This window comes from Callospermophilus lateralis, chromosome 6, assembly GCF_048772815.1.
Source record: "Callospermophilus lateralis isolate mCalLat2 chromosome 6, mCalLat2.hap1, whole genome shotgun sequence".
Taxonomy (NCBI): Eukaryota; Metazoa; Chordata; class Mammalia; order Rodentia; family Sciuridae; genus Callospermophilus; species Callospermophilus lateralis.
The window spans coordinates 144,519,711-144,534,303 of NC_135310.1; the positions used below are offsets into that span (position 1 = coordinate 144,519,711).

Below are 14,593 nucleotides of genomic sequence, written 5' to 3' on the forward strand. Positions count from 1 at the left end.
CCATCTCTCATGAGCAACCACAGAGTGTTTCCTTTCTGTGCCTTGGGGTTCTTTTTTTTTTGGTCAAACTTTATATAGCATTGTGGTTTAGGGCATGGGCTGTAGAGCAGCTGACCTGAGTTTTAATCCTATGTCTACTTCTTAATTGTCCTCCAGTTTAGGGCAGGTTACTTGCCCCTCTGTACTCTAGTTTCCTCATCTAGAAAATGGGGTCCATAATAGTGTCTCTTAGCAGCTATAGGGGACAAAAAAAGAAACCTTATGTTTCTGTATATTCAGAGTTTCCACATAGTAAGTGCTCAATAATTGGTATTTGCAGAAACTCAGCTGAATCTCACTTCAAGTAAAAGAGGTCTATTGAAAGATGCTCAAGAACAGGAAATGACGCACAGCCTGGCCAGAGTGTCTGGCCTCTCTAGAGCACTTGCGCATGTGCGTTCATGTTCTCTCTCTTTCTTCCTCCTCCCCACCCCATACCTTTATCTCAGAGGCTGCCTGACCTCCCTCTCCAGTTAGCACTGACTTCTTAATTGATTTCTTGTGGCTTGAACATGCCACAGTGTTAGGTGTGGTCCCAGCTCTACATGAATTCTCAAAGTGCTCCTGATCACCTAACTTGGCAACACCCAGGCACATGTCAGTATCTTCAGAGAAGCTTATGAAACCAACAGATTCCTAGGTTTCACCTCCCTTCCTCCCTCCCTCACAATGATTCTGATCTAGCATGCTGAGAGTCTGCTCTAGAAATGTGTTATTTTACAAAGCTCCCCAGGTCCCACTGATGGCCTTCCCTGAGCATTCCAATTTCCGATTCCCTGGAGAAGTGTCCAAGTCTGGATCCACTTGCTTATGAGACAGAGACCCGTGGTGCCTAGGGACTGTGTGAGTAAGGAGACCATGATAGATAGGCACTCCTAATAGCTTTCCTTGCATTACTTGGAAAGAGGAGCTGTAAAAAGGGTTAGTGAATTTAAATTTCCTTTAAAAAGTAAAATAATTTCCTCAAAGGAAGCTTGTCCTATATGTTTTGAGGGAACATAAAACAAGACTTCACCAAGTAGTAAGCTGCTCCGTGTCGTCTCTGTGGAAGTCTCCAGTTTACACCGTCAGTCCTATCAAAGTTCTAACATGCACAGCATTTTTTTTTCTTATGTCTTATTTACAAACAGTGTCATGCAGATGCTAGCATGGGTCAGAGGAGTTGTGTTTATGCCTGTAGGGTACATAGCCAGGCACTAAGGGCTCCTGCCTGTGTTAGAGTGGGTTTTTATTATTTCACCATCACTAACAGTGAAATAGTATCCATGTAACAAAATACTGCTTTTTAATAAGCACTTACCTGTACCAGGCACTATTTCAGTGCTTTAATTTTATTTTAAGTTTAATTCACATCACAACATGATGTGATTGATACTCTTATTTTTCCCAATTACAAACAGGGAAACTGAGGGCAGACAGGGAGGTGACCTGCTCACGCTGACACCTGGACAGGCTCTGGTCCGCTGCTCTCAGCTACTTACAGCCAGCTCTAAAGACACAGGGGCTTATGACAGAAATAGAAGGCACTGGTTTACTATGATTTGAAATTCATACCTTGTTTTAATCTCTTTTAGGAAATGAAAGAGGAGAAGTCTTCCTACAACTGCCCCCTGTGTGAAAAGATTTGCACTACCCAGCACCAGTTGACTATGCACATTCGTCAGGTTAGCTGCTACTTTTGTATTTTTGTTCTAAATTATTCTTCATTAACAACGTGATGAGATGATTTGATTCTAATGGGTGAAACATGAACAGTGCCTAATTTTGATTTAATGTTTTACAATCTTTGGGGCAATTATGAAATAATTTTTTTGTGTTCATGTTACTTTGGCAGAGCCTAGATCAACACAGAATAACTTCAGAATTTAATAAAATTTAGCTAACTGCCCACTTATAGAAGACTTTTCATCGTATGTGACTTGTCAATATGATTTGAGTTCCTTGTGATACATTGAGGTTGTAGATGTCTTTCCTTTTCTTTATTGCTCTAAGTTTATCTCATTCAGTTGTGAATTTGCTTAGTTTGGGATCTTTTTCTTTTATCCTTTCCCTCATTTGCCATGGCTGATAAGGGAAAGGGATAAAAGAAACAAGACTCTTGATGGGTATTGGATTGATGTGAATGATGATAATCAGTTAAAGTCATAAACATGCTGCTGAATAACAAGTTACTAGAGTTACTTGGGTTTGTGTAGAAATCCTCTTTGCCATGTTTGAGAGGCCAAAACTCTATTCTGTAGGTTTCATTTTTCTTTCTCTGACAGCAGGCCTGCAATATCAAACTTGAAGGGATATTGACTCTCTCTGAGACAATCCTATTTCACCCATTTACTGTGAAGTTGAGTCCTTCTGCCCATAAAGTTAATATATGTGGTCAGTTAATCTATATGTTTCAAAGAAAGCCTGCAAAGACTTCATCTTTCTCTGAGCCTTGCAGAACTGCTTTTCAAAACAGGAACACAAGAAGTTCCAACAAAATATTATTTGTCCATGTTTCTGGTGATACATTTGGACTCTTTAGAAAGATAGTTAAAACAAAAAGAAATGGCCAAGAAGCTTCATCGGTTTTTATAAAGCTCTAGATGTCTGAGGTTTTGCCCATCTTGTCAAGTGACTACTGTGGTGATTATTTTCTGCAGCACAACACAGACACTGGAGGAGCTGACCACTCATGCAGCATCTGCGGGAAGTCCCTGAGTTCGGCCAGCTCCCTGGATCGCCACATGCTGGTACACTCGGGCGAAAGGCCTTACAAATGTACTGTGTGTGGCCAGTCTTTCACCACCAACGGGAACATGCACAGGTGGGTGAGACACCTTTTGCCTCAGAGATGGTGCCTCTGAGCCATGGAGGACTTACCTGAGGGCCGAGAAAGTTCTAAAGTTAGGTGGCCCAAGAGAAAAGCTAGAAATGGTTTTCTTTACCTTCTTGGGGTGTCAGGCATGTCTGGCTATGAGAAACAACACGCAACCATAGCTATTCAAGGTTCATCCCCCTGGGCCAGTTGAAGTTTGTTTTATTTCTTCCTTTCTTTTTTTTCTGCCTCTTGTACTAGGGATTGAACCAAGGCCTCATGCTAGGCAAGCACTCTACTACTAAGCTAGATCCCCAACCCTTATTTTATTTTGGGACAGGATTTTACTAAATTACCCAAACTGGCCTCAAACTTGCAATCCTCCTGCCTTGGTCTCCCAAGCAGCTGGGATTACAGACATGTGCCATCACACCCTGCTGCCAATTGGAGTTTGTTTCAGTGCCACCGGTGGGCAATGTACATATATATAGGAGGACCCCCAGGGAGACACATTCACATAACCCTGCCCTTTGAAAAATATTTGCATGTGCCTACCATATTTAAATAGGTGACCTGATCCTGGAGTTTCAGGAAAGATAGGAAAAAATGGAGATAAAGAAAATGTGATAAATGTCAGGAAATTACTTCCTGAGTGAGAAGCATGCTTATTCAGGTGTGGGCATATTAAAATATTCAGCCAGAGGGAGACTGGCTTACTCTTCTTAGAGTGATTGCATTGTTTTGAGTAATTTAGACAAAGAATTTTTAAATGCTTACCATTTTTATACAGACATTGTAGGAACATTGAAACTAAAAAAGGGGAGAAAGGAGACTCAGAAATTTCACTTTCTTAGAAAATAAAACTTTTTTTCTATATTCCTTTCTAATCAATACCCTTCTTTTTCAAAAAAATAAGTCACATTTTAATATACTTATTTCAAAATAAAACCTTATATTACCATAATATAATTGATACACTAGTTATATTTGATTGTATATAATTACTAAGATGAATGGTCCAGTTTATTCTATCTAGACTCATTTTATAAGCCACTAATGATACACTTGAGGGGATGTATTTGTATGTCACTAAGTTTCCTGATTTTAAATATTACATACATGAATTCAGGTCTCCACTGTCACTTGTAAACTTTCTGTCCTTGTGCAAGTTACTGAATTTCTTGGTACCTCAGTCTCCTCATTTACCCAGGGCCTCACACAATGCTAAGCATGAACTCTACCCTTGAGCAGTACCTCCCACCCTAAAATGAGATTTTTCATAGTGTCTGCTTACTACAGTTAAGATGGGGATTAGGAGATAATGAATTTAGTGTACAATTCTTAGCCCTTGGTAAGCAATTGATAAATATTATTTACATTTCTGAGTAATGCTATAATAATTTAAAGCCTATGGATTTCTCAAACTAAGCTAGAAGTGAGGTATAGTATGACTTCAAGAAAAGTATGAATATTTTAAAGAAACTTTTACAAAGTGTTTTGCTTTTATTTCCCATGTAAATATCATTCCTGAAGGGTCATTCTCTTTGCCCTTTGAACCATATTAAGTCTTTTGGTACAATTACATGGGATGTTTTTCCATTTATTTAGATCTTCCTGTTTTGTTTTGTTTTTTTTTTTCAATAGTATATTCTGGTTTTTAGAGTATGAGTTTTATATTTATTTTGTTACTTCTATTTTATTTTATGGGGTTATCATAAGTGGAATTGTTTTCTAATTTAATTTCTCAAATGTTCATTACTAGTGTGTAGGTATACAGTTCAAATTTATATATTGACCTTGTTTCCTGCAACCTCACTAACCTCATTTATTCATTCTTATGGTTTTTTAGTGGATTACTTAGGATTTTATATATATAAGATTATGACACTTGCAAAATTACTTCTTCCTTTCCTATCTGGATATATTTATTTCTTTTTTGTGACTATTTGACCTGACTGGACCTTCAGTATAATGTTAAGTAAAGTGAAGAGTGTGGGTGGTTTTATCACAGTTTTAATCTTAGGATAAAGAAAGCATTTAGTCTTCCCCTACTAAATGTGTGTTAGTTGTGGGTTTTTCATGAATGCCTTTAAAATTGGAGGAAGTTCCTTTCTATTCGAAGATTGTTAAGTATATTTATGATGAAAGGGTGTTGGATTCTGTCAAATGATTTTTTTTGCATCCCCTTCCCTCCTCTCCCTCCCCTTTTCTTCCCTCCTCTTCCCTTTTCTTCTCTTCCCTTCCCTCCTTTCCTTCCCTTCCCCCTTCCCCCTTCCCCCTTCCCCCTTCCCCCTTCCCCCTTCCCCCTTGCCCCTAACCCACCCGCCCTCCCTCCCTCCCTTCCTTCCTTCCTTCCTTCCTTCCTTCCTTCCTTCCAACTCCAAGGTGTTTTACCACTGAGCTGCATCCCCAACCCTTTTATGTTTTGAGACATAGTCTCACTAACTTGCTCAGGGTCTTGCTAAGTGGCTCAGTTGACCTCAAACTTGACATCTTTCTGCCTCAGCCTCCTGAGACACTGAGCTTGCAGACACTGAGTGCATCATTGTGCCCAGCCATTTTTGCTTTCTGTTTTGTTCTATTCCATTCTAGAGGTTAAACTAATTTATTCCCAGGATAAGTCCTATCAGGGTCATAGTGTACAAATTTTCAAGTGTTGATGAATTGGGTTTGCTAGTATTTAGTGTTTGTATTCATGGCAGTGTAGTCCTTTTGTGCCGGCGTTATCTGGTTTTGGTACCAGGATAATAATGGCCTCGTATAGCGAGCTAAGTAAGATGTATTCCCTCCTCCAATGTTTTTTTGGAAAAGTTTGTGATAAGCTGGCATTAATTCTTAAATGTTTGGTAGAGTTCACCAGTGAAGCCACCTGAGCTTTTCTTTGCTTATTATAGATCTGTTCAGTTTTTCTTTTTCTTTTTCTTTTTTTCCTTGAGTCATTTGTTTCTTTCTAGAAAATTTGGCCATTTCATTGAAAACAATCACTGATCTAGCAGCCAGGTATCCAGGCGCACCTCATAAGATACCTTCTGTTCTAGAAAGTCAGTGGTATTGTCCTCTTCGTGATTTCAGTGATTTGATCCTTTTTTTCCTTTAGTCATTCTAGCTAAACATTTGTCAGTTTCATTGATCTTTTCAAAGAACCAGTGTTTGCTTTCATTGATTTTCCACTGTTGTTTTTTGTTCTCCATTTCATTAATTTTCTGCCTTAAACATTATTATTTCCCCCTTCTTCTTGCTTTAGATTTTGTTGGCTCTTCTTTTTCCAGTATTATAAAGAATAAGATTAGATTGTTGGTTTGAGAGCTTTCTTTTTTCCAGGCATGTCACTCAAAGTAATTGGTATGAATTTATTAGAAGGGATAGGAAAGGGGAAAGGAGGAGGAGATGTGATTCCTCTCAGAGAAGAGAGGAACTAAGAACTTTGTGGGGTTTCTGTTGTTGTTGTTGTTGATGATGTTTGTTTTTATTTTTTTGGAGGGGGTACCAGGAATTGAACTCAGGGGCACTCAAATACTGAGCCATATCCCTAGCCCTATTTTGTATTTTATTTACAGACAGGGTCTCACTGAGTTGCTTAGCACCTTGCTTTTTGCTGAGTCTGGCTTTGAACTTGCAATTCTCATGCCTCAGCCTCCCAAGCTGCTGGGATTACAGGTGTGTGCCACTGCACCCGGCTGAGAACTTTGTTTTTAATACAGGCATTTACAGCTGTGTATTGCCCTATAACCGTGGCTTTCCTTACATCCCATAAGTTTTTGTATATGTTGTGTTTTTCATTCAGCTCAACATATTTTGTAGTTTCCCTTGTGATTTCTTCTTTGACACATTGGTTATTCAGGTGTGTTCGGCTTCTATAGATTTGTGACTTCCCAGATTTCTTCCTGTTATTGATCTCTAATTTCATTCCTTTATACTTGAGGAACATATTTTTTCATAAATTCAATCCTTGTAAGTTTATTGAAGCTTGTTTTTTACATAGCATATGGTCTCTCCTCGGGAATGTCCCACATCTGTTTGAGAATGGTGTGTGTTCTGTTGCTGTTGGGTGGAGTGTATAGATGTGCTGTTAGGTCAGGTTGGTTTATAGCCTGTTCAAGTCTTCCATTTCCTTATTGATCTCCATGTATTTTTATGTGCTCTACCTTGAAGATTTGTTAAATGATCATCCCATTTTGCAGAAGAGGAAAGGATCAAAGCATCACGCAGTGCTGAGAGATGAGTACAGGCTCTCTGGCTTCAGAGGCCACATGTTTACTTACTATGTGAGAATTAAGGAAGAGAGTGTTCGTGTCACTGCATATTAGAAAAAAGCACTCCTGTCACTCTTTTTTAAAATTTTAAATTTTTTTTTAGTTGTAGATGGACACAATACCTTTATCTTATTTTATTTTTATGTGGTGCAGAGGATCAAACCCAGTGCCTTCCACATGTGAGGCGAGCACTCTACCACTGAGCTATCGCCCCAGCCCACTCCTGTCACTCTTGTCCTCATTCTCAACATCATTCCATGTTGTCAGAGTGTTATTTTCAATGTTAAACTATTTCTGTCATCCTGGTAGCATGGTCCACTCGTGTGTGGTCAGACATGGAACAGCTGTGTTGTTTAGGAATATGTAGATGGACTTAGAGGTGATCTTGAATTTTTTATAGCATAGCCTTGGATATTATCCTAAGGTACATTTCTCATTTATAACACTGTATATTAAATTGTTTATAGATCTTTTAAAATGAAGGCCTTCAGGATGTCTAATAATTGGAGATTTTTATTTATTTTTTTTTTATTGCAAGACATCTTTTTTTTTTTTTTTTTTTAAGAGAGAGAGAGAGAATATCTTTTTTGTAGATGGACACAACACATTGCCCTTATTTTTATGTGATACTGAGAATCAAACCAGGTTGCACCCATGCTAGGCGGAGCGCTCTACACTGAGCCACAATCCCAGCCCCAGCAAAACATCTTGATTGGGAAAAGAGGATTAAATTGTTGGAGGCTGAATCCTAGTTCAAATTCTGCAGAACTTTGTGGAAATCTCTTAATGTTTTGACACTTTAATAAAATGGGTTAGTAATACCTCATTTAGAACTTGGTCACAAGTGAAATAATGGTTGTAAAAAGGTTCTGAAGGCTTATAGTATACTGTGGATCTGTCCTGGATGGAAGGCTTTTTAGTCTGTAAGAGCTGAAAACACTGTAGTGACTCTTTGTTTAAAAAAAAAAAGCAAAACACGCACGTGTGTGTGTGTGTGTGTGTGTGTGTGTGTGTGTTCCTCTATCAGCTGTGTGATCATACACATGTTACTAGACTTCTCTGTCTCAGTTACTTCATCTGTAAAAGCTAGTATTATCCACTTTGCAGGACTATTGTGTCTTTAAATAAATGAATCAATACAAGCAAAGTACTTAGGATAATACTTGTTAAATAGTATATATAAATGTTTATTAATATTATTGTTGTATGTGCTTATATGGAAAAATATACTGAGGAAAACATTTATGTAATTCCAGAAAATGAGAAGCTTAAAAAATTTTTTTTGTTTCCTTTTCACTCTTGTTAATCTGTAATTAATAGAACTTATTTGGAACTATTTGAGGCTATCACACTATATTTTTTATCATTTCTGCAGAAAATTACAAACGGGGTTACAAGAATGGTTTCTGTTAATCACAGTAAAGCCATTACCACCTTCCTTTGTCAGCGGAACTGTACTTTTGGAAAGATTATAGAAATGTGAAAACACTTACAAAAATGTGCCAGAGAGAGTGGAGTTAGATTTATTTGCCCTGGTGAATCCATTCCAGAATCGGAGGCTGCAGTAGTGAGCTGCGATCTCTCCCTACCACATACCTGTGTTACATTAATCAGGAGCCAAAACTCCCTGGGACGTGTGTGCAGGAATCAAAAAGAATAATGAAAGCCCAGGCTCTGAAGAGTATGGAGGGAAGTCAGTCGGCTGAGTTTGGGGCTCAAGACCAAGGTTCTTTTCCCACTTCCCATCCACTGCTGCCACTTCCCAAGGCCTGTCAGCTGCAGCTGGTTTAGAGGAGCACCTGGGGCTCCCTGGGTGAGAGGACTCTGCAGCAGCTTCCAGGAACCCACACCCAGGTGTCGCTTCCATCTTGTTTGTGACTTGCTCTAGTCCCTCCCTCAGCTGTGCCTCTTTCCTCTGACATGTCCATGCTCTGGTTTTTAGTCTCTTCCCTGAGGGTACAGTCTCTGCTGTGATTTGATTCCCTGTAGTGTGGGTTTCTAGGTTTCCATCTCTCCGGGGGCTTGATCCCACTGTCTTAGGGACCACACAGTTCCCCCTTCCCTCACTTCTGCTCCGCTCAGCTCTGGAGGCTGTCCACATGGATGTGTGTGGTGCGCCCTCCAGGAGTGCAGTCTTTCTGAGCCTGGCCCTTCCTCCACTGTTTGCTGTGGGAGGCTAATTCAGGCTACACCCCAAAATTTTTGTTGCTGAGATACTCAGAGGGCCTCATTATACATCTCACAACATGGACTGCAAGGACTGCATTCTTTCCAAGTTTCAGGCTATTCTTAGCTGGTATTGAGGTGCTCTTGAGCACCGACCCCATTCTACTCCCTGGTCCTTGGATGAGTACGTGTTGGTTATCCTTGTTTCTAAACCTAATTAGTCTTTTTTTGTAGAGTCTCCTTTATCTTACTTTTATAAAGAAAATCCTCAGTAGGATTGTTACATTAATAAAGGAAAATGAATGTCATAGAATGTGGTGAGTGATCAGTCGCTTTGAAGCACTGATAAAGCCTATTTCTTTTTATTTATTATACATTTTTTATTAAGTAAATTTACATGGTATTTTTATTTTGTTTTTGGTTGTTGGTAGACCTTTATTTTATTTATTTATATGCAGTGCTGAGAATTGAACCCAGGACCTCACACGTGCCAGGCAAGTGCGCTACTGCTGAGCCACAGCCTCAGCACCTTACATGGTATTTTATTTATTTGTCTATCTGTATGTTTATTTTTGAGACAAGGTCTCATTGCAAAGCTCAGGTTGGCTTCAAACTCCTGGGCTCAGATGATCCCCTTGTCATAGCCCTCTGAGTAACTGGAAGTACAGATATGTGCCTCCACGCCTAGCATAATGTGTTTAAAAATAATGGTATTTTAGTAAACAGGGAGTAAAGTAGTGTTAATTCCAACTCATGAGATTTTTTTTTTTTTTTTGGTGGTGCTGAGGATTGAACCCAGGACCTTGTGCATGTGAGGCAAGCACTCTGCCAACTGAGATAGCTATATTATAACCCCAGCCCCTCATTATGAGAAATTTTGATGAGAAACCTTTTAATATGTTGCCATATCTGGTACAGTTTTTCAAGTTGCCACTTCCCTGTCTGCGGATTCTTATGTTTTTGAGGTTTGAAAATCCTTTATCCCAAATCTTTTTAACCACAGCTTCGTTCCTGAGCAGTGTAATATCAAGTACAAAACATGTTTCATGGAAACATCACTGTGGATCCAGCTTCTAACTTCCCAGAACTTTTTATCAGCTGCTCCCACGTTGAATATTTGGATTGAGTGGTGGTTGTCTTCCAAAACAAACTTGGGAAACTGAGCCAGAGCACGCCCTCCGGGGGAGCTCAGTGTAGGAAAAAGGGCATCGAGCTTTGCAATTTGCAAAATTTGTTCCAGAAAGTGCTGGGCTGCAGAGCTATGAAGAAGTGATACTTGAAAGAGAGATGGAAACAGACCTCACTTGGAATAAATTCTGTCTTTAAAATCGGTATTTAAAAATAAAAAATTGGCAGACCATAATTGCCTTGGAAAAAATAGAAAATTAATTTCCCCATTGTTCCTCATTTTGCAGACCACAGACTTTGAAGCTATAAAGAGAGATGTGGTTTTGTGTTAGGCTTAAGGACTTGCTGAAGACCCTGGCATTGGCAAGCTTTTATGACCATCTTGTCCATTTATTCTTTAAAGAACAGGGATGTGTTCTCATTTCAGCCATCATTAGAAAGGTGAAAACAAGGAAGAAATATCCCTGGAACATCATCTATTTGCTTTGTCACAGTCTTTGTTTCTTAATGCGATGGGCACAGTTTTACTGTTGCTAAATATAGGAGACATAGGCCCTGAGGATGCTGCTGGATGACAGACAGACTTCAGAAACAGAGGCTTATGTGTTCTTACTGTGCTTGAAGAAAATCTTCGCTGTACAGAAATGTGACCTACTCCATGACAAATGAGACCCAGGGCCTCTGAATTTAGCATGCTACTCTTAGATGCTTAGGCTAAGCTATTCCTTGGCATGCACAACTGAACTTGGGTGTCTGGAACAGGTGGCCAGTGTTAAACAAGAGAAGGGGCAGAGGTAGCACAGTATCTCCAAGAGCAGGGGACAGTCACTTTTTTACCCTGAGTGCTCAACAAGAGGAAGAGCCCTGTGACTATCCAGCATGGTCTTACTAGGTTTCTGAGGACATTCTGTAATAATTTTGGTACTTGCTGCTTCTCAAGGGTGGATGTGACCACTTTAAGGTTCATCCAGTCCCATCTCAAAATGAGTCTCTTAATCACCTGGTTGCCTGTTCACCCTGCCACCATGTTCCCCTGCAGGAAAAAAGGTTTCGGAGCAGTTCATGTGGCAAGAACTTAGTTGTAGGATAAAAATCTGTGGGTCACCCTGCCCAGGACTTTATTTCCTTTGAAATGTTTCTCCCCTACCTGCTCTCTATTTTGATACAAGGTCTCACATTGTTGCCCAGGCTGTCTTCAAACTGTGTGTGTGTCTGTGTGTGTGTATACATAGAATTTAAGTATAATACCCCATTCTATAATCATTACACTTAATATGCGTTTCACTTTCCTGAGAGTCCACATCATTAAATGACCCATCATTTTCCCAGAGAATGAGCATTTACAAATCTGTTAATCACAGAAAAATGTCTATGTTACCAGTTCCCCCTAATAGCATCATGAAGTTTTTTCTAAATATGTTTATTATTTTTTGATTATTTATTTAAAATAAACATTTTCAGCCTTTCTTAATATCTCATTGGCCGGACTTGAGACCCACGTGCTTTTATTTTCACCTCAGTAGTAATATAAATAAAGGTGACATTTTCCGTGATGTTTTTGAGGTCTCTGGTCATTTTTATTCCTTTTTGACCATAGCTGATGAAGGATTCTCCATGGAATGGTGAAAAAAGTCACAATTTCTTCATCTTTTTTAATTAATTAATTAATTTTTTTACATACATGACAGTAGAGGAATGCATTACACTCATTATTACCCATTTACAGCATCAATTTCTTCATCTTTAATGCAGATAGTTTTACTCACGATCTGTTAAGAGAATTAAATGCTAAATTTCCAGCTCACATTAGGTGCTCAACAAATTGTTCCCATATTTCTGTTCTCCATTAAGACACTTAACTCAGCAGCCCCTTCTGTGCCCTTTAACAATAGTAGCAACAGGCCACAGAATTGAGTCTGATAACAGTACTTGTAGAGTAGCTGTGTGCCATATGGTCTAAATTTCCATTTATGAATTCTGCAGATCTTTGCTATTATTTGAATACCTCCTCCCCTTTTAATGTGATGTTTCTGGGTTTTGGTGTGGATTTGCATTTACACTATTTTCTGGGGTCCATTTTTAGAATTTTTACTTTGCACTTTAGAAATCTGCAGAGTAGAAAGCCACCAATATTTTCTAAAGAAAAGGGTAGGCACAGGCAAGAGTGACTTGTCACATAATTTAATTATTCAGGTAAGCTAAAAACATAAGAAAACACCAAAGCTGAAAGTTGATATTAATTGACAATCTCTCATGTAGCCTATTTTGGGTTTTCTAGACTTGATGTTCTTCAGAACATTTATTTATTTTTCATGTTTGGATTTTTCCTTCTGTAATACCCCTTAACAATCAGCATGGCTTATTTCATATTTTTCAAAGAACAGTTAAAAACATACTTGTGCCTATTGCTTATTTCTTCTTTCTTTCTAAAAGATGAGTTGGAGTTCAGTCATTGCGAAAAAAAGAGCTCTCTTATAACAGTCCACGCACCTGGATGTGTTAAACAGCAGTCAGGCCTTTTTGTCCTATCACTACAGTCTGATTCATAATTTATTTTTCATCATTGGACTGACTAGATGTTAATGTTGATAACTTAGGCTTGTGTCTATTCTGGCAGAGGTCGAGTTCATTTCTTTTTGAAAATGAAGCAAATGCAAAACTAGTCAGTGTAGTGTTTTTGACATATCTTGTTGAAATATTTCAAAAGCTCTGCCTTCCCAGGTAGAACTGGCGGATGGCATCAGAATCTGGAGCATCGTGCCTGCCCACACTTGATCAGTTACGAGAGCTGAAAATTAGGTCACAGCGGGCAGGAATGGATTTGGGGGCAGGAGAAGAAATGGAGAGCCACGGACACACCCCATCTCCTCTGTCCTGAGAACTTTGAACAGATCCTGAATATGTATCCAGCTTAGTTTTATAATGTGAAACTAGCAAAATTGAGGAGGAGGAGCCTCATTTCCAGGGCAGCACCTTGTTGGGCTTTATACCTTGCATTTTTCCGCCTTTGTTTAAATATCCAACCTGTTCAACCTGTTTGGGCTGAACAAGCTGGTGCTAGCAAACATCCAGACGTGCCCACTCGCTGTCAGACGTTTTTCTGATTTGTTAAAGGAGGCGATTAGCAGCAACATCTACACCACCCGCCCAAAACCATTCCTCCTAAAAAGGAATGGTGAATAAGAAGCAGGAGACCTTAGCCTGTGTGTTTGTGACACGGGTTCCCAGTCTCCTTTGGTGTGTGTGTGCGCACCTGTTAGCCTTTCTCCACTTCTTTTAGGGCTATAAGATCCTTCATGGAGGGGTTATTCCTTCAGTGGAGAGAGATTTTGTGTTTCCTTATTCTGTTGCATAATGGGCTCGTTGGTATGTGGTGTCAGCACTTCGTTATTATTTTTCATGCTTATATAACCCAGCTCACTCAGGAGGATTGTTATTCCAATTTTATAGGCAGGAAAACTGAGGTCTGTGATACTGGGGGCCTAGCCGTGACCCTCAGCTATTCCTCCTGGTCTCCTCCCTCCCTGGGCTGCTGTTGGTAGAACAGTGTGCTGCTCCTCCCTTGGAACACATTGTTGGATTCTGTCATCTCTTGAAAGCAGAGATCATGTGCATCCTGCAGCCAGTAGCACTTGAGAAGAAAGTTGACTGTAAACTCTGCAATCTCTGAGAAGAGTCTCCATTGCCTTGTTGGTTTTGGCAAGTGATATTTCTCTTTCGATTCATATGTTGTACGTTGTCTCCTGAGGTGGGGTCCCCTTTTCTTCTCAGGTGTCTCTCACTAACCCCTGCTAGCCCCGTATAATAGATGCCCCAGTGGTGATGCCCCTTCTCTGCACCCACAGCTGGGACCTCCACTTTTCTGTTGGGACTAAGGACTGACAGCAACTTAGCCCTGTCTTACTAGGAAGACATTCCTCTCTTCTTTCTCTGCAAAAGGGAGACAGAAGTGAATGTCAAGGTTCAGCTATCTTGAAGAAGCTTAAAGTAAAACCCTGCAAGATTGATGTGAGAAATGGCTTCAGTGACTTCAGCATTTCCATTCCACTATGAAGCTTAGATGTAGGTTGGTCATACACTTTTTTTTTAGTGGTTGCCATAGGAAGACATTCTCCATAGTGAGACTGGTGATGACTTCCCTCAAAGATAATGGCTCTGGGTCAGTGTGGCCACTTTGGGAGTGGTGACTTCATTTGGGACCCCATCACCTTAG

General features: G+C 39.7%; 1 protein-coding gene across 4 annotated transcripts in view; it reads left to right on the plus strand.

Moving 5' to 3' along the window:
- The window catches only part of Rreb1 (ras responsive element binding protein 1), a 130,858-nt gene that overhangs the window by 69,850 nt on the left and 46,415 nt on the right, over positions 1 to 14,593 (plus strand). For all 4 annotated transcript variants that reach the window (XM_076859153.1, XM_076859155.1, XM_076859158.1 and 1 more), the window contains 2 exons: positions 1,614 to 1,703; positions 2,679 to 2,842. In XM_076859153.1, coding sequence (XP_076715268.1) covers positions 1,614 to 1,703; positions 2,679 to 2,842 — 254 coding nt within the window. The remainder of the gene's footprint in view (positions 1 to 1,613; positions 1,704 to 2,678; positions 2,843 to 14,593) is intronic.